The sequence below is a fragment of the Penicillium atrosanguineum genome (assembly GCF_028827265.1).
Source record: "Penicillium atrosanguineum strain IBT 20685 chromosome Unknown utg000006l_segment0_segment0, whole genome shotgun sequence".
NCBI classification, from domain to species: domain Eukaryota; kingdom Fungi; phylum Ascomycota; class Eurotiomycetes; order Eurotiales; family Aspergillaceae; genus Penicillium; species Penicillium atrosanguineum.
Window position 1 is genome coordinate 1,588,424 of NW_026623138.1, and position 23,939 is coordinate 1,612,362.

General features: G+C 49.9%; 7 protein-coding genes across 7 annotated transcripts; 4 read left to right on the top strand and 3 right to left on the bottom strand.

The window, feature by feature from the left end:
- Positions 1 to 1,673: 1,673 nt before the first annotated feature.
- N7443_007737 (uncharacterized protein) lies at positions 1,674 to 2,217 on the top strand (the record flags this gene model as incomplete). Its single annotated transcript, XM_056887793.1, has 2 exons — positions 1,674 to 1,760; positions 1,849 to 2,217. 2 exons carry the CDS (start codon positions 1,674 to 1,676, stop codon positions 2,215 to 2,217), a joined length of 456 nt encoding a protein of 151 aa, XP_056739484.1.
- Positions 2,218 to 3,135: 918 nt separating this feature from the next.
- On the bottom strand, positions 3,136 to 3,789 carry N7443_007738 (uncharacterized protein; the record flags this gene model as incomplete). The annotated part of the gene is made up of 1 exon (XM_056887794.1): positions 3,136 to 3,789. One exon carries the CDS (start codon positions 3,787 to 3,789, stop codon positions 3,136 to 3,138), a length of 654 nt encoding a protein of 217 aa, XP_056739485.1.
- Positions 3,790 to 4,319: 530 nt separating this feature from the next.
- Positions 4,320 to 5,900, top strand: N7443_007739 (MFS transporter; the record flags this gene model as incomplete). Its single annotated transcript, XM_056887795.1, has 1 exon — positions 4,320 to 5,900. The coding sequence occupies one exon, from the start codon at positions 4,320 to 4,322 to the stop codon at positions 5,898 to 5,900; it is 1,581 nt and encodes a 526-aa protein (XP_056739486.1).
- Positions 5,901 to 6,882: 982 nt separating this feature from the next.
- On the top strand, positions 6,883 to 8,667 carry N7443_007740 (MFS transporter; the record flags this gene model as incomplete). The annotated part of the gene is made up of 3 exons (XM_056887796.1): positions 6,883 to 7,945; positions 7,999 to 8,271; positions 8,327 to 8,667. The coding sequence occupies 3 exons, from the start codon at positions 6,883 to 6,885 to the stop codon at positions 8,665 to 8,667; spliced, it is 1,677 nt and encodes a 558-aa protein (XP_056739487.1).
- Positions 8,668 to 10,150: 1,483 nt separating this feature from the next.
- On the top strand, positions 10,151 to 11,137 carry N7443_007741 (alpha/beta hydrolase; the record flags this gene model as incomplete). The annotated part of the gene is made up of 1 exon (XM_056887797.1): positions 10,151 to 11,137. One exon carries the CDS (start codon positions 10,151 to 10,153, stop codon positions 11,135 to 11,137), a length of 987 nt encoding a protein of 328 aa, XP_056739488.1.
- Positions 11,138 to 11,160: 23 nt separating this feature from the next.
- Positions 11,161 to 13,002, bottom strand: N7443_007742 (fungal specific transcription factor domain-containing protein; the record flags this gene model as incomplete). The annotated part of the gene is made up of 1 exon (XM_056887798.1): positions 11,161 to 13,002. One exon carries the CDS (start codon positions 13,000 to 13,002, stop codon positions 11,161 to 11,163), a length of 1,842 nt encoding a protein of 613 aa, XP_056739489.1.
- A 3,312-nt stretch (positions 13,003 to 16,314) lies between these two features.
- On the bottom strand, positions 16,315 to 23,492 carry N7443_007743 (endo-1-4-beta-xylanase 3; the record flags this gene model as incomplete). The annotated part of the gene is made up of 13 exons (XM_056887799.1): positions 16,315 to 17,256; positions 17,342 to 18,114; positions 18,164 to 18,707; positions 18,769 to 19,906; positions 19,960 to 20,222; positions 20,278 to 20,959; positions 21,012 to 21,040; positions 21,094 to 21,375; positions 21,422 to 21,606; positions 21,662 to 22,001; positions 22,056 to 22,417; positions 22,560 to 22,857; positions 22,914 to 23,492. 13 exons carry the CDS (start codon positions 23,490 to 23,492, stop codon positions 16,315 to 16,317), a joined length of 6,417 nt encoding a protein of 2,138 aa, XP_056739490.1.
- Positions 23,493 to 23,939: the final 447 nt, after the last annotated feature.

The window sequence follows — 23,939 nt, forward strand, 5'->3', positions numbered from 1 at the left end:
CATCTGGCACCGTCATCCTATCTGAAGGTTTTGTCTGACATGTATCACCCAGTCGGACCAATGGAGGCGGCAGGAATGGTTCTTCATCGTAAATCACTTTTCTTCGGTACATCCTATTTATGGTCATTCATAGAGGATGATTTTGTCACTAGACTAGATCAATTTATTCGCTCGCCGACGGAGTGATCTTCAACTGCCCATTTTTCACATTTCAGCGGGGTGAGAATCCAAGGACCATCTTTGATTTTCGGTCGTCCGTCTCTAAGCGGTAGGCGGTCATATTCCATGCGAGGGTCTCACGTAAACATAGCGATGGATGTAACTCAGGGAATGACAAATCTATATTAAGTACCACTATGGCTGGCTTTAGACACAAGACGTAGCGCATGGAAGCAAAGAGGGGCGGCTTCCCCGTATTCAGTGGAACCCATAGTGGGTCTTGGCATATCAGGCCGCCACGGCGGGTACCTCGGCCGGTTCCGCGACCCTCCCTCCCGGTCTCCATTTGGCTGCACGGGGGGCCCGGCCCTACCGGTCCCACCCATCCTCCATTTGGAGTATGATGCGAGGGATAGGAGGTTCACCCACCAGTGGTGGCGAGGTCTACCGGATATCCCGTCCCTAGAGCTGTAGCCTGCAGGTCCTCTGCGAGCCTTACTACCTCTGGGAGAAATCAATGTTGTGCCTGGAAACTTTCTAAAGGGTCCCGATGCTGGGTATGATCCTAGGAACATGAGGTCTTATTGGCAAATTGAGAAGAGAATGAGTGGTCTTCCCGGACTTTTTAGAACTAGCCATTCTTCGACTTTAAAGACGTCATAGGCTCCACAGTGGGATGAACGCGGTGGAAAGATAGCAAGCCTGTGGTGAGATTTGAATCCTCAAGATGTTTTTCAGAAAAACCGGGTAACCGTTGTCTTTGCGAGTAAGAGAGGGATAGTTCACGAGTTCAGTACCCTTTACCTCGGCTTGGGGTCCGTGCACTTCGTGATACAGTGCTAACCTCTAAATCTTTCGCGCTATGTTTCCACTACTTCTTAAAGCATGTTCTGGGCTTACAAGCCACCCCTGGGCTGCAAGCATCTCGCTGGACTCACCGGTACCGCTTTGGTCCGTGGGAGCATATCAACCCTGCCGATCTGCCGGGAAATAGACCCTGAGATTGGTGGCGAACTGCGCCCAAATTTTTAAAGAAGATGAACTTTTTACACGCTTTGATTCGTTCCCGAGGGGGGGCTTAAACTCTTGATCAGTGCGTCATTTGCTGCACCGTGCGCTGTCATCGCTCAGTCTAGCGGTTGCATTAGCGCCTTGGGATGAGATTGTGAAATATCTTGGCTACTCAGCCAAAGTTCCAATTCTAGTTAGCCGGTTATTTGATGCAATTCGCTTCTTTTGGGGTGGTTAGCTGACTAGTCTTATTGGAACCAATGGTTACACGCCAATCTCAATATCCCGAGAAATGGAAGGAACAATTTATAAGCAATCTACATACTGAATTTCCGGCCGTTGAATTTGAAAATTAGGAGAGATACCGATCACTTCCTCCACATATTAGGTCAGCGGTGTTATATCGACCGAAATCGCAAGGCTCACCACGAAATTGGGCTACGCTACTTTACAGAGGGGCGCAGTATACGCTAGAATGTTGTAATATAGAGGAACTAGAAGAAATGGCATTTATACCGAGGGATCAGAGAATCAAGATTGGTGACACCGAAGATAAAGACACACTTACCGGTACTACGATATTAGCAGATGTATACTACTTATAAGACGAAGCTTGACATAGACCATCCTGACACGCTAAAGAACATGAACAGTCTAGCGTTGACATACTGGAAATAGGACCAATCGGAAGAGGCGGACCAGCTCTTTATCCAGGTCTTGAAGAATCTCAAGACGAAGCTTGGCGCGGACCTTCCCGATAGGCTAACGAGTATGGCCAACCTAGCGTTCTCGCATTGGGGCCTAGGCCGATGGGAAGAGGCAGAGCAGCTCGGGATACAAGTCTTGAAGTCTCGCAAGACGAAGCTTGGCAAAAAGCATCCTGATACGCTAAATATCATGAAAAATCTAGCGTCTACGTTCTGCAACCAGGGCCGGTGGGACGAGGCGGAACAGCTCCAGGTCCAGGTTATGAAGGCTTACAAGGCGAAGTTCGGCGCGGACTTTCCCCACACGCTGGCGAGCATGGTAAACCTTGCCTTGACCTGAGAATCTACAGGTCGTCGGGTGGAAGCAATCTATTTGCTTAGAACCAGCGTGATCAAGCAACGACGGATTTAAGGCCCCACTCATCCCAATACTATTACCTGTTCTGATGTTTTGCAGGAGTGGTTAATGGATCTAGCTACCGAGGCATGATCAGTTTACCTTTATACCTTTAGGCCTCAGTATATTCGGTAGTATAATCTGGATTACCATTTGTAATGATTCATTCCAATAAGGCCAATGCGCATCGGCCTGCGGCATTTCCCATACAAGACCAATGACATGGAATCATATCGCTATGGTGGCGACTTGGGGTCTCAGACACTGAGAGGCGTCTTGTTGCAGTGCCCCTCTATACTCTAATCTACGAAGAACCAGGCTCGACAGGATCGCCCGCACCGGACTTGGAAGCACAACTGGGTACGATGCAATCGTATCTCACCCGTTGGTGGCCTGCTACGTAGCCGGAATGATAAACCGAGCTGATCTTCTTCGCCATTTCCGCCAAATTGAACCGGAACCTGACGAAAATGACCACAAACGAGCCGACCTTGCGGCCATAGAGTAGGTGCGAAGACGATGCGCATCCAATGTCGAATGCAGAAAGACCAGGTCACCGAGAATGGTCAAGATGCTCGCACTCTGACGAACCCCTACGACAACGCAGTCAATTGCAAATGTGGTGGCTGAGGTCCTGATGCCGAACGGGTAGAGAGACAGGGGTACGGAATGCAGAAGAATGCAGTGAGCATTATTTGATCTACTTTGAAGGGATTCAGGGTTTCTAGGATTGTTACACGTTCACTTCTATGTAAATCTCGATAAGCTTTCCTTTGTATTGTCTTTTTCTGCAATATATGGTGTTTAGGACATCGCGTTTTGCTTCGATTTGGACAGCAGCACCTGAATAATCTGACCCAACTAGTTAGGCACCGTTTGATCAACTGCCCCAAACACCTGCAGCCTTTGCTCCAAGGGAAGCTTCTGTGGCTTTTCTCCTGGCGCGCTACCATCCTTTGGAACGCCGAAGACCATTTGTGCTTTTAGCTTCCAGTTCGACGGGACACTCCACGTCTTCTGCACCTGGGCATCGATGAGAGGGTTGTAGTGCTGCAGGTTGACCCCCAGCCCCAGGGCCTCGAGGGCGGTCCACAGGTAGTACTGGTGCATGCCGTTGCTCTGCTGCACCCAATCGTCTGTCTTATCCTTATAGATGTCCGGGGCGTTCTCTTTCATCGCGGTCGCGCATGATTGGTCGTCCCAGAACAGGATAGTTCCGTAGGCGTTGGCAAAGTTGGCGATGCGGTCCTTGGTGCCCCCGTTCCAGCGCTCCTCGCCAATCTTTGCCAGCAGTGCATCTGCAGTGATTGACCAGAGTTTCTTGTGGTCGTCTCCGAAGACAACCGTCAACCGGGCCGACTGGTTGTCAAAAGCAGATGGGACGGTGAGGATGGCGGCTTCGGCTAGCTTGACTATGGTGCTGTCGGGAACCGTCGTCTTTGAATCGAGGGCGCGGATAGTGCGACGCTTCTGGGTCGCCTCGGTGAAGCTCATTGTGACGATTGGAGATGCCATTGTGAGACTGGCGAGACGGGATGATGCTGATGCTCTGGTTAAGGTTCGAAAAGTTGAGGGAAAAATGAGAGAGGCCATGACGGCATGAGCCAGCCTTATAGTCATGAGGTAAAACGGTCAGATTTTATGAACACGCTGTGATTTCGTCAGCAGCGGAATTAATATTGTTGGTAATGGGAAGCTGATGGGTCCAGCGCTGTATAGAGTGTTCCGGAACTGAGCCCAGAAATTACCGCATTTGGGAATCGGCCCCACATCGGCCCCGGACCGAGGATTGCAGAATTACCAAATGCGGTAATATGTCTTCCGGAATGCTTATGTATACGATCTTAGACCTGTTGGATTGGAAACTTCGATTAGAAATAGTCGCTATAAACTCGATTCAAATCTGCATCAGTGCCACGTCATCACCCTACAGATGATCAATCGTCATGGATGTGACTTAGCAAGGTATACCTTTCGGCAGCGAGCCCCTTTATAGTCCTCGTCGAGAATGTGACTGTCACCTCTTTCAACAAACAGCAAGAGCAATGGACTTCGTCAGACGCAGCTTCAGAAAGTCCACCTCGACGTCCGTCGTAGAGTCGGACGAGGAGCTTTTCTTTGACAAGGATGGCCACCTCGAGTTTGCACCGAACGACCCCGAGAACCCAAAGAACTACTCGTATGGACGCAAATGCTATATTACCACTATCGCCATCTCCCTCGTCATGAACGCCACATTCTCATCTTCTGCCCCGTCCGGCTCTTTCCAGGGTGTCAGTGATGACCTTCACGTTTCTGTCGAAGCCGCTGGCCTCGTCACCACCCTCTTCCTCCTAGGCTACTGCGCTGGTCCGTTCTTCTGGGCGCCTTTATCCGAGTTCTATGGCCGTCGCTGGATCTTTTATATCTCCTTCACCTTATACCTTGCCTTTGGCTTCCTCTGCGCCTTTACGCCTAATTTCGCCGGACTCTTGGTCGGTCGTTTCTTGACTGGCACGGCCGTCAGTGCTGCCCTGACGAATGCACCTGGCATCCTCGCAGATATATGGGGGCCCGTCGAGCGAGGCAACGCCATGATCTTGTTTGCCACAATGACGTTCGTGGGACCCGCGCTTGGTCCCGTGGTCAGTGGATTCCTCCAACTCAAGGAGACGTGGCGTTGGACCTTCTACGTCCTCCTCTGGATGGCGGGTGCCACCGAGCTTCTGCTGATCACTCTTCCGGAGACCCTTCCCATGATGGTCCTGCGTAATAAAGCCCGCCGCCTACGCAAAATACCCGGTAAGGCGAGCGTAAAAGCTCCAGTCGAGGCATCGGATCGCTCCCTGGGAGGTATCTTCAAAGTCGCCCTGACAAGGCCTTGGAGACTTCTCTTCGACCCAATCAGCTTCTTCGTCGCTATATACTATGCCGTCGTCTATACTCTGCTGTATATGCTTTTCAGCATCTACCCTATCGTCTTCCAGCAGAAGCGTGGCTGGAACGCCGGCGTCGGTGAGCTGCCACTGATCGGCACAGTCATCGGCGCGTGTCTAGGCGGCCTAGTGCTGTTCATCAATAGCCAAATAAACCAGAAAAAGTCCACTAGCGACCACAAATCGGTCCCAGAAGATCGCCTTCCTGGAGCGATGGTTGGCGGGGTTATGTTCGCCGTGACAATATTTTGGTTCGCTTGGACGGCGGAATACAACTCAGTCCATTGGGCCGTGCCAACTGTGGCAGGCACCTTCCTCGCAACGTCAATTCTGCTCATCTTCGTCGTCTTCATCAATTATATCATTGACTCGTACCTGATGTACGCCGCATCCGCCGTGGCAGCAAACACGGTTCTGCGGTCCGCCTGCGCCGCGGCGTCCCCACTCTTCACACAGTACATGTTCGACGCGCTCGGTGTGGGAGGGGCTGGCTCGCTAATCGGAGGCGTGGGAATACTGATGATGCCCATTCCTTTCGTTTTTTATAAGTACGGCGCCGCAATCCGGGCGCGGTCCAAGTTTGCGCCCACGGACGAGACGCCACACCCGCCTGCGGATGAAGAGAAGGCCGTAAATATTAGATCGCCCAGCCACACCTCTGAGAAGGAGTACGAACCGGTTGATGAGAACACTGGGGGCACGAGCGAGTGATCGGCTCGAGCGAGTTGTCCTTGACGCGGTACGCAGAGGCGTGTCTGATTTTGCAGTCCGAGCATCGGAGTCTAATAAGTATACATATCATATTGAATTGCCAAACTCCCATAAGTAAGGGTTGGCGGGGCCGCAGGGAGGCGGGATTATTGGTAGCTATCGATGGTTACTATACGTTAATAGCATAATTCAGCTACCATGATTAATATCCTAATAAAGTGAAATCCGTAACTTCAATGATATCGTATGTTCCCCAAAATCTCCAAAGTTGCCTGATCCAAGAATAGCACTCATTTTCACTTAAAAGACCTCTCATTCCGCCCTTTCTTCGACCTAGTAACCCACTTCCACGCACTTGTTTCCACCATATCCTCCTATGCTAGCTATCTCTTCTTGTACTTGCCAATATATGACCTCTTCGTAGTGGGCGTCTCAACCTAGCCAGGCCACTAGCTCTTCATGCGCCTTATTTTGGTCTACTTAACACTTAATCGAGACGTTGATCTGGAAGGTATTTGATCTACTACCGGCGACATTAAAAACCCTAATTCTCTAAACCCTTTGCCCTACGATGGTTGAGTTTTCATCTTTGGTATGAGCTTCAATTACTTCAATTAACGACGAAGATACTACTCTACGTGGGTGAAGTAGTAGGTGATAAAGTGGGTTGGAGTGAGAGCAGAGCGGTGAGCTTAGAGGAGTAAATGGCAAAACATCTAAAAGGGGTAATACGCACTAGGTGTAGTGGGACTCTAGTTAGTGGTCGTTTTTCCGTATTTCGTCGCAGGTCACTTCCCCCTTCTAGGCGTCCGAAGATGCGAACCGGTCTCGGGTGACATATGAGTCATGTGTGGCTTCAGACAGCTTACAACATGTCGGATCATACATCAAGAGGCAATGGCTTTGAAGGTTGGTTGTACGTTGCTCCGTCTGTTCTATTCGAGTGGACCGTGAGGTGTCGTATCATGTTAAACTAGCTGCCATGAGCAACAACACATCTGAGGAGGGCGCGAGCCTGCATTGGCCCCATGCAGGTCCTGATGCCTCTGCTGCCTCTATTGCCTCTGCCGTCATCAACGAAGACTACCACATAATGGGCCAAGATTCTATACCAGCAAAGAGCCTGGCCACCTTGGGCCAGTCAATCCAGCAACCCCAGCCTCCTGCAGTGCAGACGCTATCCCCAGCACGCGAGTCCGTCTTCGTGGCCGTAATCTGCCTTGCCCAGTTCCTCACGCAGGCCGGCGTGGGCTCCGTCCTCGCCATCCTGCCCGTCCTCAGCGCCAGTCTTGGCATCACGAACCGCGGCATCCAGGCCTGGCTGATCGCGGGCTACAGTCTGACGGTCGGTACCTTCATCCTCGTATCCGGCAGGCTTGGTGACCTGTACGGCCACAAGCGCGTCCTGCTGGCGGGCTATGCATGGTTCGGCGCGTGGTCCATCATCGCGGGTCTCGCAGTGTACTCCGGCTCCGTGCTTTTCGTCTTTGCGCGCGTTCTCTCGGGCATCGGGCCGTCGCTGATGCTGCCAAATGCGCTCGCCATCCTCGGCGTCGTATACCCGCCGTCGCCGCGCAAGAACCTCGTCTTCTCCCTTTTCGGCGCCGTCGCGCCAGGTGGCTGCGTGGTAGGCGCTGCACTTGCGAGCTTGTTCGCGATCACCTGGTGGCCTTGGCTTTTCTGGGTAATGGGAATCACGCTACTTGCGATTGCTGTGCTGGGGTATCTCGTGATCCCCGAGGACCCGCGGGTGCTGAGTGGGAGGTCGCTCTCGGTGCTGAAGTTTATCGAGGCCGTGGATGCCCTGGGCGGTGCACTGGGGGTTACGGCGCTTGTGCTTGTCAGCTTTGCGTGGAACCAAGCCGGCGTTGTGGGGTGGTCCGAGCCGTATGTCTACATTCTATTGATCCTCGGCGTCCTCCTCGTGCCTGTCTTCTTCTGGGTCGAGTTTCGCGTAGCTCGGTCGCCACTGCTACCATTTGACGTCTTGAATGGAGAGGTCGGGGTGGTGCTCGTGTGCATTGCGTGCGGTTGGGGCAGTTTCGGTGAGACCATCAAACCTTAACGGGACGGACCCAGGAAGGCTGACAATATGAAGGTGTCTGGATCTTCTACGTTTTTCAGTTTTTTGAGCATACAAGAGGCGCAAGTCCCCTCCTCGCGACAGCATGGTTATCACCCGCCGCAATAACGGGCGCCCTGGCATCCCTCACTACTGCCTACCTCCTTGGCCGTGCGCAGCCTGCGACGATCATGGTAATCGCCATGACCGCCTTCACCGCCGGCAGCATCATCATTGCCACTGCACCGGCAAACCAGACCTACTGGGGCCAAAGTTTTGTAATGAGCTTAGTGATCCCGTTTGGCATGGGTAAGTGCGAACTTCAGACATGATCCAGCGGTCAATCCACTAACACGATGCCCAGATATGAGCTTCCCTGCCGCAAGCCTTATCATCTCCAACGCCGTACCGCTTGAGAAGCAGGGTGTCGGTATGAGTCTCGTCAACACAGTAGTCAACTACTCCATCTCCATCGCGCTCGGCTTCGCGGGGACGGTCGAGATCCAGGTCACGAAGGGTGATCCGGGCCCAGGGTCGGTGCTAAGAGGGTACAGGTCAGCGTGGTACCTTGGTATCGGGCTTGCGGGACTCGGGCTGTGCTTCAGTGTTGTCAATCTTGCGATAATCAAGATTAAAGCGAGATCGAAGCTGCTAGGAGGCAAAGTCGACGGCAGGTTTGATCTGGAGCGTGTCAAGCCGAAGTAAAATCCGGAAGCCTCGTGTTAAAAATGGTTAAATGAGTAAATGTCGAATTGGAAGGGTTAAAAAGTGAGTGATGAAAGATTATGAATGATTACAGTAGTATTCGAAATCAGATTTACCCCTACACTTTTAGACTTTCATTCCCGAACCCTAGCTTGAAACACACTAGTCTAATTTTAGCCATTCCTTAGTTATCCCTGTTAGACTGTATTGTATTCCTCGGTAATCATGGATAAGTTATTGTTATAATACCGTAATTTGATAGAATCTTCTGTGCAATGAGAACAAATAAAGGGCTAATACTAATAATCTAGTAAGATCCCCTCTATCCTATTCCCTTGCTATACGTCTTGATTGTATCGTCTCGTTATACGCAGTCTTCGCTTATACTCTTTTGATATCTAATAAAAGGCTGCAGTGGCTATATAGAGAACTAACCTTGGTAGGCAAATATGCTTTTTCTTCCTATAGCTTCTATTATCTACTACGATTTTTATTCGCTGCCGTTATCGATCGAAAGCTGGTACCTCCGGGAAGCTAATACGGACCTTTTCAGGACTGTTGTATATAGAGATCATATAGAGCTTAGATTATAACGACTTAATCTATTAGCCTAACGCGCCCGAACTATAGGAAAACGGCTCGCAATACGCTCTGACTCCTAGATACTTTAGTAGTCCCTACGCAACGCGGTCTAACTATATTCCTCCCCTATCTATGCTAGAGAATTAGTCGTAACCTAGTGCGCTTAGGCTGCTTCGTGGTCAGGGTTATCGATGCCGGTGTTTTGACCATATAGAGTTCAGGCAAGAGGGCGTTTAATGTATTGGCCCTGAACGCCTAATTAATTTTGTTTATGGAAAGTCAGCCGCAACAAGAGGGTCAGGGTCGATGACGCGGCGATTTCGTGCCAGTCAATGATCGCTCCCAGCGTGATCAAACCAAATGCTTCAACAAGACCGAAACTGTTTGGACGAGGGTACAAGGGGACAATATAGTCTTGAAGCCTACATACGAATTCTTCGAAACGGGAAATACTAGTACATTAGGCTGGAAGGCTGGACCAGGAAGGCAACTAGATTAACAACGCGGCAGAATTCAAACCATAGATACATTGCCAAAAGTTGGGGATTGGATATCAGCGTTCAACTGAGCGGGTCACCTTCTGCATGAGGCCCACAGCTCACTTACTCTCGATTGGTTTATCGGCGTTACCCTCCAATCTGACCCGCTTTTATCGGCGATAATTAGGTATGTCTGAAAACGGAGATAGAGACGCTAATATGATTGGAAATTTGTAGTGTTGTCCATTGAATCCAATACGTCATAGTTTCATAGGGCCTACGGTAAACTATCGGAGGGGCCTTTTGCTGTGGCATAACGCCGATGACCTTTGGTTATTTAAACCGGCCAAATTTGACGCTTAAGAACATCAAGGTCTTTACAATCATACTTCAGAACCAGTTTTTATTGAATCGAATTCAAAATGCCTTCCCACGGCCAATACACCACTGAAAAGGTCAAATACCTCTCTCATGGGGAGACTATCAGTGCAGTCTTTTTTCGTCCCACAAATGTCACGAAACCACCCGGTATCGTTATCACTGGTCCATATTCTTTTGTGAAAGAACAAGCGCCGCTGCAATACGCAACCCGTCTCGCAGATGAAGGGTACGCCGCATTGATCTTCGACCCCCGCACTGTGGGTGAAAGCACCGGCGAACCCCGACGACTGGAAAATCCGAAAATGAAAAACGAGGACATGGTCGCAGGACTTGACTACCTATCGGCCCGCGGCGATGTCAACCCAGCCCGGCTCTTCTTAGTCGGGATCTGCCAGGGCGGCCCTGAATCCCTAGATGTGGCATCCTACGATGACCGGGTTGCAGGCGTGGCCTCGATCTCGGGATACTATCGAGACCATGAAACCGATATCTACATGATTTGCGCTGGGTGTGTTGCATGGACACCCGGCGCGGATATCGCGACGATGAAAATGCCCACTCCCGAACAGGGAGAAGCCCTGTACAAAGCACGACTTGAGCGAGCTAAACAAGCCCGTGAATTATACGACAAGACCGGGGAAGTGGTGTATCAACCGCTGGTTGATCCGACGCCCGCTGACCCTGATACCGGGTCACTAGCCGGCCTTCCAGGACCAGTAGTTTGGTCCTGGTATGGACCGTGGACATTGAAGGGATTTGAGAACCGATACGCGGTGATGAGCGACTTGGACCACTTTGACTATACCACCGTTCCTGGCGTTGCGAAGCTGAATAAGCCGGCGCTGCTGATCCACGGCGACAACTGTATGAATGCGGCGGCTGCTAAGCGCCACTACGAGTCCATTCCCGCAAGTCAGAAGAAGTTGATCTGGAACAACGAGGTTTCCCACTTCCAGCACTATGACCAGCCGGATTGTGTTGATCGCAATGTGGGGGATATCGCGGCCTGGTTCGCGGAGATCAAATAGAATGCAATTGACAAGAGGTACATTTAATGATTAAGCTCATTCATCACGCCCCAGAAGCTAGCATCTGAGAAGGTGCCTTCAAAGTTCCAGTTATCTGTAACGTCCACAGTAAGCGGGTCCAAGGGCAAACCGTCCGATGGGTCCATGAGGGGGATTTGGGTACTTGAAATATGATCGAAGAACAGGTCATGGGTTGGGCGCGGAGGTAAAACAGCATCAAAAGAAAATTCCGACAGTTCCCTATTAGAGTAATCTGTATCGATGTTGGGAGAGATCCATTTTGAGTTACTGAAAAATGCCCTAGCGTCCTCGGTTTCCGAGATACCGAGCCGACGTCTTAGGCGAAGGTACAAGCTGCAGACGACGCCATGTGCTGCCTTTGCCATGGAATTGGATTGACCAATGATGTCTAGCCTTTGTATCCCTCGTTCAACAACATTGATACACTCTGTTCGTCTTTCGTGATCCTCATTCGGAAAGACGAGACAGAGTGCTGCAATGAGAACAATCGCATCAAAAGAAGCGTAGACCGGATTAAACACCTTGCGCTGGTGCGGCTCCGACTGTTGAAATAGTCTTTCCTGTGCATGAAGAATGGATATTCCAGCTTTGACGGCTTCTGTACGACTGTTGGCAACGGAGAATATGAACGGTCGATGAAGTGCGAGAAGAACAAGGTGGATGAGCGAGGACAGTCCTTCTCGGGCAACGGGTAGCCATTGGCATCCGTGTAATTGATCAAACTTCGTATCTGGGTTTCCTAGACGGCACCAAGAGGGTAAAGATTGTATATTGTTCTTGATTGTGGCGTGAATACGTTCGACCGTGGGGTAATCTTGGGAGTTAGTACCGTTTTGTTCTATTTGGTGAATGTCCTTGAAATATCGATAGGCCACATTATAGCCGGCGAGGATGATGTCAAATGGTCGAGGGAGATCAATCTCGGTTTGCCAATGCGAGAATAATTCTCGCCGTCTTTCGTCGTCCTCTATAGTGTGAGAGAAGCGGTCTATCTGGAAATCGGTGGCAATCGGTCGACCGAGAACGACAGCCATATGGACGTCCCAAATATGCAAGACCACCCAGGTTTTGTGAGCAACGAGACTGACATTGTGCCTCTCGCGCTTCGGCTCAACTGGAGATTGCTCGGATATAATTCGCCCGGTATGTAGGCCGATTTCCTGTGCATCGCGGATTGTTGTCCCAAGCGTATGCCAGGCTTCAACAACTTTGCCGCTACTTTTCAAAAAAGAGGCTCTCAGCAAACCTGCTTGTACCATGGCGATTTTGATATTCTTTTTCCCCAGAAGTGCGAGTAACTCAGCGCCTGTATCGCTATACTCAGCCCCAAGATCATGGAAGGTCATACCAGCCATGGTCATGAGAGAATTGATCATTTTATCATGAGGAGGGTGAAAGAGAAGGGCGTGTGCAAGGACTTGAAATAGTAGTACTGGAAACACAAGGGTTTCTAGCGCCAATCTTCCGAAGCTCGTTTGAAGGTCAGAGTATGAGATCATTCCCCACGCCTCTAGGCGTTCTCTAAAGGATTCCTCGTCAAGCAGGTCATACTGCCAATTGATGCCGGAGAAAAACGTTTGGACCAAGATGTCGATGCAGGCCTGCGAAGGCAGCTGGCGGACTAATTCTTTATACTTACGGTCGGCATCGTTTCGGAAAGGGGGCTGATTCGTGGCAGGGAATTCAACTAAGCTAGCATCCTGACTGCCATATAGCTCTGCAGTCCGTAAGAGGCTCATGGAGTTATGATTGCCATGGCTGGAATATCCAAAGTCTCGGATCCTGTCCTGAAGCTCTCTAGCCCACTCAGGGCCCGGTCTAGCAGGCGGGCACAGATGCACCATATTGGTGCTACAGCTGATTTCCGAGGAACCATTCTGACCGGAACTGCTTCGCGTGGCTTGGCCTCCCTTCGGTCCAGCGTCATAATGGCAAAGATCCTGCGGTCGCCAATTAGACCAAAAGCAGTATTGCGTTTAGAAGTATGAATACCTGCGCTTCTCGCTTGATGCAGTTGCAACATGGATACTGGCGGTCGCACTATCCAATCTTTAGTAGGTTTCTTGTTTAGCTCTTTCGTTGGGCTCCCTACTTTTTGCTTGCGCCGATGGCATTCGCTACAGGACATGACAATTCTCCTCCTTTCTCGAGGTTTATATTTTTCGGTAATAAAGTCTGTCTTTGACGGGGGTAGCCTCGGTGCCATATTGCACAGAGATTCTAGCAGTTCTCAGATTGTGGTGCTGAAAGGATAGACGTCAGGGTATGGAGGGGCACTGAGGTAGAAGTGTATTGGGAGTTTTGTGTAAAATACGGTATTATACGTAATGCGTTCGAAAGGATTATTTACGCCTTATTTTAATACGCATTGGCGTTGTTTCGGGTACGGGCCAAGAAACAAAGCGTGTGTGTCTTAAGGGGTAATCTGTTTTCGAACTCTACTGTATTAGAACATACAGCTCTCAGCTGCTTAAATTGAATTTATGTCATTATATCCCTGATTTATTTTTATTTTATTTTTTGAGTTCTGCGATTGGACTTGTTTCATTTTTGAGGGCTCTTGCGCAAACAAAGCAACCCCAGCAAAGTTTAACAAAATTATATCGCCAGCATTTTTATGTGCTGGGCGAAAGGCGGGCACAAGGTCAACAATCAACTATCGCCTTGGCCACGATCCCCACCGCCACTTCCTCCACTCGGCTCAGTGCAAACATTTAGAGTAACAATCAAAAGCTGTTTACGTTAGCTGTTAAACCCTTTGCTGCGATACTGAGAGTGTGAGTCGCGAGAATTATGTAGATGAAGCTAAGCTAACCTCAACTATTCTGATCGTTATCCTGAACGTTCGCACCGCGCTAAGTGGAGGAAGTAGTGCGGGCAACGGTGGTAGCTATGGCGGTGGTGGAGGATAAACAGTTTCTCAGGTACAATAACCACCAAAAATTGCGTTCAAGTTTCGTAGATTTCTATCTTCAAGCCTGAGTGCCGAAGATGACCTCTAGCACTCTCCGTCTTTGTACCAACCTTGTAAATACACTAGGCGAGGAATACATTAAATCCCTGACCTGGATCTACTTTATAGTAACACCAGTTTCGTTTGATAAAGCTTTTTAACTCAGCAAAAGACTCCTCAGTCGGATTTAAGTCTAGTGAGTAAGGAGGCAGGTATACTAATTTCACCCCCGCGTCCGCGTATATCTACGAAATCTATTCTGAATTATGGAATGACGTAATATCTATAACTATAATAGATTTAGGTCCCGGCTATCGTCTATAGTGTTGAAGAAGCTAAGATAAAAAGTCTTCGAATATAGTGCAATTAGTTATATCGCGGAATACACGCGAGAGGACGATCCTATCCTAGGCATATAAAGGTAGTATCTGATATCGCTAGTCGCGATAGAACTGCGATACCTATACGCCTGAACCTAGCTCGCTTATTATATCCCGATTTATCTGTATAAACTAGATAGTACGATTGAAAATCCGATAGATTATAGAGATAAAGTTCTCGTAAATTATTATTACGCTCCTTTATATACTGCCGGGCCACTTAGCCTTTAGCGATAAGGGCTCTTCTAATACTAGAAGCTATAATAGTATACGAAAATTATCCCAGAGGAAGATAGCCATTAGAATGGGGATGGCTCGATGGCTGTCTGGCAACGCAGACTGGACAACAACAACCAATAGATAACACACCAACAACCAACACGTACTGTAGGTCGTCGTAATGGAGATCACAAGTGTCCTTGGTGAGGCCGTGAAGTCGTACGGGTTGGGTCGTGGGACCGTACGGGCAATCCTGAACGCAGCAATCCTAAGTGAGGCCGTACGGTTTTCCGACTGAGGTCATATGGAATGTACTTAATACGGCATCATGAATCAAAGAATGTGGTGACAACTGGAATGAATTGGATAGATGCTGCTGCTCTCCATCCTCCTGTAGAAGCTATTGCTTACACCCAAGATATTCGTGATACCCCACGCCGCAACTATATTCATTATGTCATGCGTTCCACCACTGCACTATCTTATTAAGGTATAGGCCCGGTTTCTCTGATAGGTAGTCGCAGAGTGCGTTAATTATTAGAGGTATTATAGTTAGTTTCCGGCCTATGCGAGTTGGGGGTGCGTAGACGCTACTAAATAGCTATAGGTTTCTGCGAACATTTATGATCGTGATCTTGCTGTATTCAGCCTCTTCGGCTATTTGAGTTGTGGTTAGTGACTGGCTCTCTATTATATCACGGATAAGATGTAGCTTTGAGGGGATAAGTCACGGGGCCATATTGCAAGCCTAGTGTAAGGTGTCGGTCAAGAGTTATTTACAGAAGCAGCCTATTACTTAGGGAAGAGAAGAGGGGTGGAGTGGTATAGCAGCTTCCTGTAATTTACAAAAGGCAAGGTTCCAACCGCGTCATATAAAATACAGTTTCTATTCTAGGAACAAGGGGATCGACGGATATACCATATCTGGGCTAGCGTACCCCATATTAGGGTTCGGGAATTGAAATCGAAGAGTGTAGAGGTAAATCTGATTTCGAATACTACTGTAGATGTATCCTGTATCTAAATTAGACCGGCCTAAACATGTAGCTACTATACTTGACTGGAGAGATGATAAGTGACCAAGGCAATGCCATGTGAAGACCTGATGAACAGTCGTCCGGGACCTGGTGTGGCGCAAGACCGGAAAGGTTGAAGGAAAGGTTGAAGGAACAAACGCGCAATCTGGGCAACAATATCAAAGCATTCGTTCCATTCCAAAGACTAAATGTATAAATTATGCAAATATAAGTTACTGTTTTTTCCAAGTGATTTCCGTTATTACTACTATCGGAATAGTCCAATAACATCAATTTGGCAATAGTGTAGTGGAGATACATTCTTTTAGTTGTGTTCTTTCGAATAATTCAAAATTTGCATGATAGACAAGTTATGCGCTAAGTAAGACAGCTGATGTCTTCCCAAAGGTTTGCGGTGTTGAACAAAATCCACGTGGCCTAGTGACTTCAACACGTACTTACGTGGGGATCCAATATAACCCTCAAGTATTTGCGCAGACGAAACCTTTACCAAAACTCCATCAACATATAAGAGCAGCCAAGATGAAACAAGCAAAACAAAAAAGCAACGCAGTCCCCCTTTTTGACTCAGACAGACCCTTCCAACAACGCACACGCCTTTACCATAACCTCCGACACAGCCTGAATGTTCGCCACGTCGAAGACCTGGAAGTGGTTACCTGGGATGTCGAAGCATCGCACTGTGGTCCCAGTCACTGCCTCCCAATCCTCCGTAGCCGTCCTTACATCCGACCTGTCCTGCAGCCAAGCGTTCTCGATGGATTTGGGGTTCATGACACCTCGCGGGTTGCTAGTGTCTCCATCTCGCCGCCAGCCGTCAGCGGAGCGGAGCAAAATGGCAGGCGGTGCTGGGCTATGCGAGAAGTGCGTAGGCTTGTGCGCACCCAACAAGGCTGCGCAGGACAAGAAGCTCCGATGCGTAAGTTGTCGGATTGCTTTGCCCAGTGCATTTGGCGAGGTCTTTGCGCTGCCGGTGACGGCCTCGATGATGTCGGCTGAGAGAGGATGATGATCCAATGGAGGCGGCGAGTCAATGAGGATAATGCCTTTCACGGCATGGTTCCTCGCCATTAGGATTCTTGCCGCCTCGAAGGCGACGACGCCGCCAAAGGACCAACCGCCTACGAGGCAAGGGCCTTCGGTGGTATGGTGGACCGTGTCAGCGTAGTTTTCTGCCATCTGACGGAGGCTGGACCATGCTTCGGCTGTGTTGATAAACTTGGGATCGTGAAGCGCGTACGCCTGGCGGTTGAGTGACTGCAAGCGATGATACTGCATGCAGACACCACTACCATCGTGAACCAAAAATAATGGCAGAGCATTGGGGCTGGCAGACGCGCCACTGATGATGACTTCAGGTTGTTCGGAGAGCTTGAGAGCGCGTGTCACCTTCTGCACCATGACGGCATCGAGCTTCAGGACAGTGGAGAGGTTCATTCTAGAGACTTTGCGCGAGTTGTTCTGCGAGGGGAAATACGTTGCCTCTTCGACTTGCTTGTGCACGTTGCGCTATAATAATCCAAGCATTAGCCAAGCACGAACCTTACTCGATGGACTCAGCTTACCCCTAGGAGGTCTCTGGCATAGCACATACCAATCTTTCAACATCGCCAACTGTGCGACAGTTTAAAAGGTTTGCAGCAGATGCGGTCTTCCCGTCTTTGAAGATCTCCTCGAGGCGAACTTCAAGCTCCAAGATCATGAGAGAGTCGATGCCGAGATGTTGGAGGTTCGAGCTTGACGAAATGGTGTCTGGGCTGGTTCCACAGGCATCGGCGATGATCGCAGAAACATCTCTCTTGCTGACTGGCGTGGCTATCGCACTGGGGGGAGTGCTGGAGGAGCTGGTCATCGAGCTAGTCGACAGTCCTGAGACCGGGGTGATTGACTGAGAGGGAGTGCCTTGAACAGCGCAGATTCGCTCAATGTCTCCAACCGTCTGGCACTCCTCCAACTCTGAGACACTGGCGTGGGGGAACTTAGTCGAAATCTCAGATTGCAGTTCGATCATCATAAGAGAATCAAATCCAAGACTCTCAAGGCCTGTAGTCTCGGAGAGCACTGATGGTTCCACTCCACAAGTGGTGGCAATCATGGCCCTGACCGATGGTCTAGATGTATCAGGTATCGGAACCTGGACCGGGTCCTGAGCCGAAGGAGCATGGGATTGCACAGCCGCTGCTACTGCAGGCTGATGCGCGGAGCCCCCCGAAAGCTTCTTTGCGGTGATGGCGAGAGCCCTGCCGATTTTCGAGAGCTCAATCTGCTGAAACGCCATGCCTTTAAACACTGCCAAAACTCCTTGGGAGTCAAAGGCATAGGCATCTGCAATCGTCAAGCCCTCGCTGACGACATTGTTGAGGGTGCCTAAAAGGTTAGATTATGCTCGAAACAAACTGTGAGCTGCGTTACTTACAATATACCTCGAAGGTTTCTCCAGGAGCGAGAGAACTTCGAAGGACAGTGGCGGATATAACCTCCTTACACATGCACAAAATCTGGGTGCCGACTCTGATGTTGGCAGCGAAGCCTGCGACGTGCAACAAGACATCCATGAAAATGGCGTTCGCAGCGGGCAGACCAGCAGTGCCAAGGCGGTCATCGGGATACTGGCAGACGGCGTGGGTATCCCCACTGGCTCCATCAATTCGAATCGACTGCACCCGCTGGTACGGCTCTGAATAGGTGACCACCCTAGTGAAGACCATTTCGTACATGGCTCTCTTCATGAGGATCTCTTGCCAGGCCTGAGCCGTGTTTGAGACCATCTGCTCTGTCTTGCGAACCAGCATGGGGGCAACACGGGCATACTTCATCTGCAGCGTCGGACTTGACTTGCGCTTCAAGATTCCCTTGCAGTGCGACGTGCCATGATTTGCACCAATTGTATTGTTGTAAGAGAGTATCTCAAACTCATAGGATCCCTGAGAGCCGTCAAGAGGCTTGAGTATGGCTCGCACCTGCAAAATTGTTAGCGAGAAATGGCTTGGAGGATTGTGGTAACTGAATAAAAAAAAAAACAGAACTTGCCGTTGCAGTGGGCTCGTCATGGTGCAGCAATGGTGCAACGTAAGTCACCTTGGACAAACTCCAGACATGGGATGTCCCCGATTCGGGCTCGAGGTCTTTTACTGCCGACAGTGCAATCTCATGATATACCGATGCGGGACAAAGAGCGTGTTCGGCAACCAAATGCCCAGTGATGAAGTCTTTGAGCAGATACAACGGCGTATCATAAATCGCCGATCTATCATCTAATGTTGGCTGCTTCACCCTCTTGGCGATGAAACTGTCGCTTCGAATGACGGGTCGGACAACCTCGGTATCAATTCCTTTGGCAGTCAATTCGGATGGGTAGTGGACGCCGAACTCTTGTTTCGAAAATGGGATTCCAGGTATGTCAACGAGACGAGGTTTGGACACGCCATCGAATGGTTTACGCCAGTTGATGCCGGTGGAAGTAGTATAGAAATTACACAGAAGCTGTGCCATGGTGCTTGAAGGTGAATTACCTTTCCGCAGAGTAGGAAGAAGGTCGACCGATCCTTTGTCAACGCACGTACCCAGCATGGGCAGCAATGACGGGTGCGGGCCAATCTCTATCCATCTCGTGGCCGTCGATCCGATTTTGGTGGTAAGAAATTCTTGAACTCCTTTGTGGAATTTGACCGTCTGTCGACAGTGTGACGCAAAGTACTCTTTAGTAAAGGCAGTTTCGCCGGCTTCAATGGTACGTCCGAGAACGTTCGAGACCACGGGAATCTTTGGTCGGCCTAGATCAATCGTGGAGACGAATTGGGTAAGCTCGGGGAGGATGGGGTCCATTGCATTTGTGTGGTAGGCCAAGGGCACATCGAGCACCTTGCTCTTGGCCTTGAGGTTCTCACGAAGATACTCCTTGAGCGTTTGAAGCTCCTGGATTGGGCCACCAACAACGCAATCGTTTGCGCTATTGTCGCATGAGATTGACAAGCAGGGGAAGACCTCTGAGTTTTGGATCAGGTCTTGCACAGTTTCAGCGCTAGCATTGACAGCAAGCATGGAGGTTGTTTGAAGCTGGCATTGACCCATCATCAATTTCGCACGACGAGCGACCAAGCTGAGCCCGCTGAAGGTGTCGAGAACTCCAGCAATAACTAGAGCAGCATATTCCCCAAGACTATGATTTTGATAGTCAGTAAGCATTTTCTAAACACACCTAAGCATACTCACCTGTGGCCTACGACCGCACTTGGAACAATGTTCCAAGACATAAGTAGTTGCGCAAGGGCAACTTCTAAGACGAATATCGCTGACTGGAACGCTTGCAGTTTTGCACACTCCGTGAGGTGCTCGAGTCCGTTTTCTACATCGGCAGCAGTGATAATTTGGACACACCCGGGATAGTTGCGTTCTTTGAGATAGACGTCGCACTCCCACACGGTCTTGGCGAAACTTGGGTAGATTCCCATAAGTTCAGCGCCCATGCCCAAGTACTTTGAGGTTTTTTCAGTAATGCACACTGGAGGGGAGGGAAATTTCCAGGCTTACCTGTGAGCCCTGACCAGAGAAAACAAAAACGGCTTTCGGCTCTTTGACTACTGAATCGGAGATGTGGTGAGGTGTCGCTTTTTGGAGCTTCTCTACCAAGTCATCGGAGGAGGTTGCGACAACTGCGATGCGTATATCGTAGATCTGGCGCCGGCTTGTGCTTGTCGCACAAATGTCTCGGAGCGATTCGAACCTGCCCTTATTCATAATATGCGAGATGAGTTCATCGCGAAGCTTTGTTAGCGAAGCCATGCTCTTGGTGGAGCACCCAAATACGTAGCTGAGCAAGCTACTACTTCCCAAATCGGTCGGTTGTTTAGCTGGGATGTACTCTTGCAAGAGGACAGCTCCGTTGGATCCTCCGGCACCGAAGTTGTTTAGCATCGCCATACGTGGCTGACCATCGATTTGTGGCCATAATGCCCCTTCTTTATTAATGACAGCACCATCATCACCAAGGTTTTGAATGCGTGGATTTAGCACCTTGAGGGAGATTTGAGGGGGGATGCGATTATGCTTCATCATGAGGACCAGCTTCGCCAGCCCGGCAGCCCCAGAAGCAGCCTCGCAGTGGCCAATATTCGCTTTGATGGATGTCAAGTGAAGGAGATTATCCGGTGATCTATCCTGACACAGGACACGCCGCACACTCTGCAGCTCCACTGGGTCTCCAGCTTGGGTACTGTCAAAAGTTAGCATCAATACTGCACATCTTTTTCACGGCGGAGACTGACCCAGTGCCATGCAGCTCAACAGCAGTGACCTAGTATCGTATTAGTAAACGAGCACCTTTCAGAACCAGGTTACAATGCTTACCATGTGAGGGTCAATTCGTGTTTTCCGAAACACGTGTTTGAACAGCTCTTCTTGTGTAGGGACGTGGGGATGCGTAATGGAGTGGGTGTTGCCGCTCTGGTTAATCTCCACAGCTTTGATGATTGCGTCAATTCGATCGCCGTCTGCTATGGCATCGCTGACCTTCTTAATGACAAAAGCGCCGCACCCTTCACCACGACAATACCCGTCGGCAGATGCATCGAACGCTTTGCATTGACCCGATGGGCTCAAAAAGTGTGCACGGTCAAGGCCAAGGTACATCTTGGAAGTGTCAGCGGATCCAAACAACACGGTAGAAAGGACGTACATCGGGACTCGTGATCGTATTGACGGCGCCAACGAGTGCGGCGCGGCAATCTCCGGCGATTATCGATCTGGCGGCTTGGTGCAGGGCAACTACAGAAGACGAGCAAGCCGTGTCCAGGGTTATGGACGGGCCGCTCCAACCAAAGACGTACGAGATGCGCGCACTTTGAAAGGTGCGCAGTGTGCCTTCTCACGTTAGAATGATAGTCTATGCATATTAGAAGATTCCATATAAGCATACCTGGGCTGTAGTAAACATCAATGTCGTCCTTCATATTCGCAGGGTAATCCAGCGTGGCATTGCCGATCCAGCACCCGAACGTATCACGATTGTTTGAAGGCGTTGAGTCCGGCACGTAGCCTGAATTTTCGAGTGCTCTGAATGCTGTTTGGAGCATTACACGCTGCTGCGGGTCCATTGACCGCGCTTCACGTGGGGATATATCGAAAAGGCCGTTATCGAATTGGAAAGGGTTCTGAAGGAAGTTGCCGTATCTTGTGTTGAGGGTGCGATTAGCACTACCCTTCTTCAGCTCTTTTGCATGGTAAAAGTCATCGATATGAAATCTCGACTCCGGTATCTATTTGCGCATTGGGTAAGTGACTGTGGAGAATTTAACATGGATTTGACAGACCTCTGAGCATGAGTTAATGCCATCAACCAAATTCGCCCATAATGAGTCCACATCGGACGCATCCGGAAGGTCGACCGCCATGCCAACAATGGCAATGTCGCCTGGCGCCAGTCTGGAAGCTTTGCGGTAGGAGTTGGGAGCGCCAGCGAGTGACATCACATCGCGTATTTTCACGTTGCTTGGTAATTGGAAAGCAGATGTTGACATGCCATAGCCGGGACCCATGTTCAAAATGTCAATCGTCGTTCCAGCAGTGGAAGAGGCAGAAGCCTTATTTACACCAGCGAAGATTGAGTTTTGAACCGCGACCCAGTCGACAGGATGAAGCATTATCATGTCCAAAATGGTGTTGATGACAGTACCTGAGTCTTAAATTAGTTCCTGAAAGGCCACAAGACGGGAGGAACAAATGATGTGTAGGAGTATTCCCTCGAGATACAACTCTTGTAAAGCATGTATACATTCCGAGAATGACCCACGACGCACGCGAGATCTTGGGCTTACCTAGAGGTCCTGCCTCGACGCAGTTGATTGGTTGCCCGTCAATTGTGGAGAGCAACGGGGCAACAAAAGCCACAGAGGTTGACATCGAGGGGCATCGCTGTTGAAGATCCTCATATATAGTTTGTTTAAGAGGAGCAAGCCTGTCACAGACATGGTAAAGCGAGCGCACGTTGGTTGCCCGAGTGCGGCACTTGGGAGGGAGTTGGGTGGAAAGGAAGTTCTGGAGCTGTTCTCCAGTCCCGCTCAAGGTCACGCAATTGGGCGAGTTCAAAGCAGTCACAAAGACAGTTTGGTCGTTCTTGTCACTGGTCAGCACAATTCAGGGACGATGCGGATGAATTGGGGGATGTTTACCTGCGATGTCGAGGTGGCGATGATTTCTTTGGCACGTTCGGCATTGATGCCGTCGACAACAATGCTCCAAGGAAGGCTAGGCCCACAAGCGTGAAGGGCCAGGTAAGACCTCCGATAATTTTCGCTACGGATACCGAGCCAAACGGAGACGTAGAAGAGGTCTTGAGCTCGTGACAGAAATTCAATAGGATTGCGGGATGTGGAAACGACCGTAGCGGGGAGGAGGCCGGCGCAAAAGGCAGCGACCTCAAGCAATTCGCTTTGTTGCGGTAGTTGCCCGAGGTATCTAAGGATCTGCGAGAGATATAATGTAGTGTGTTGTACCACCACGTTTCCATGGTAGCGTTCGTTGGGTGAGAGGACCTTTTCGGGTGTGTTAAAGTCCTGAAGATCAATGTCATGGGAGAGGATGCCGGAGCGGATGGCGTGGGAGATTTCAGTGTGGAAGATGGCATGGCAAGCCTGCAAGAGAAGCTGAGACTCGGGCAGCAACGCATCACGCGCCGATGCGTCGAGGCTAGACTTGGAGAAGAGTACATCGGAGCCAAGGCCGGCGAATACGGGCGTGTGAAGTGACATATTTCAAAAATTGTTGTGAGCCTTGTCTCTTTACCAGACCAACGTGAGAAAAGGGCTTGAACATTGCCTGGACTGCAATATATACAAGCATGGCGGCAAATAATCTGTGTCGGCCATGATGCCATTTGAGCGGACCCTGGCCCTGCACAAAGGCATGCTAGGGTCGATTGGAAAGCATTTGCTTCGACTGCGAAAGGGAAGATAGATATGATTGCCCGATCGGGTTAGCCTAGAGTAAGCATGGCTCGGAAGAGTGAAAAGAGGACAATCGAGGACCCCGTTCCCCAAGGAGTAAAAGGAGTAGGGCGGCGTGAGACTTCTGAGAAATCGGCTCCGTAAAACGGCCTCAAAAGCTGCCGAAAGTGGCAGCCAGTTTGCCGTTCCCTATTTGAATATAGTAATATCGCGATATGACAGAATTACACGTATTGTATACTACATATCATA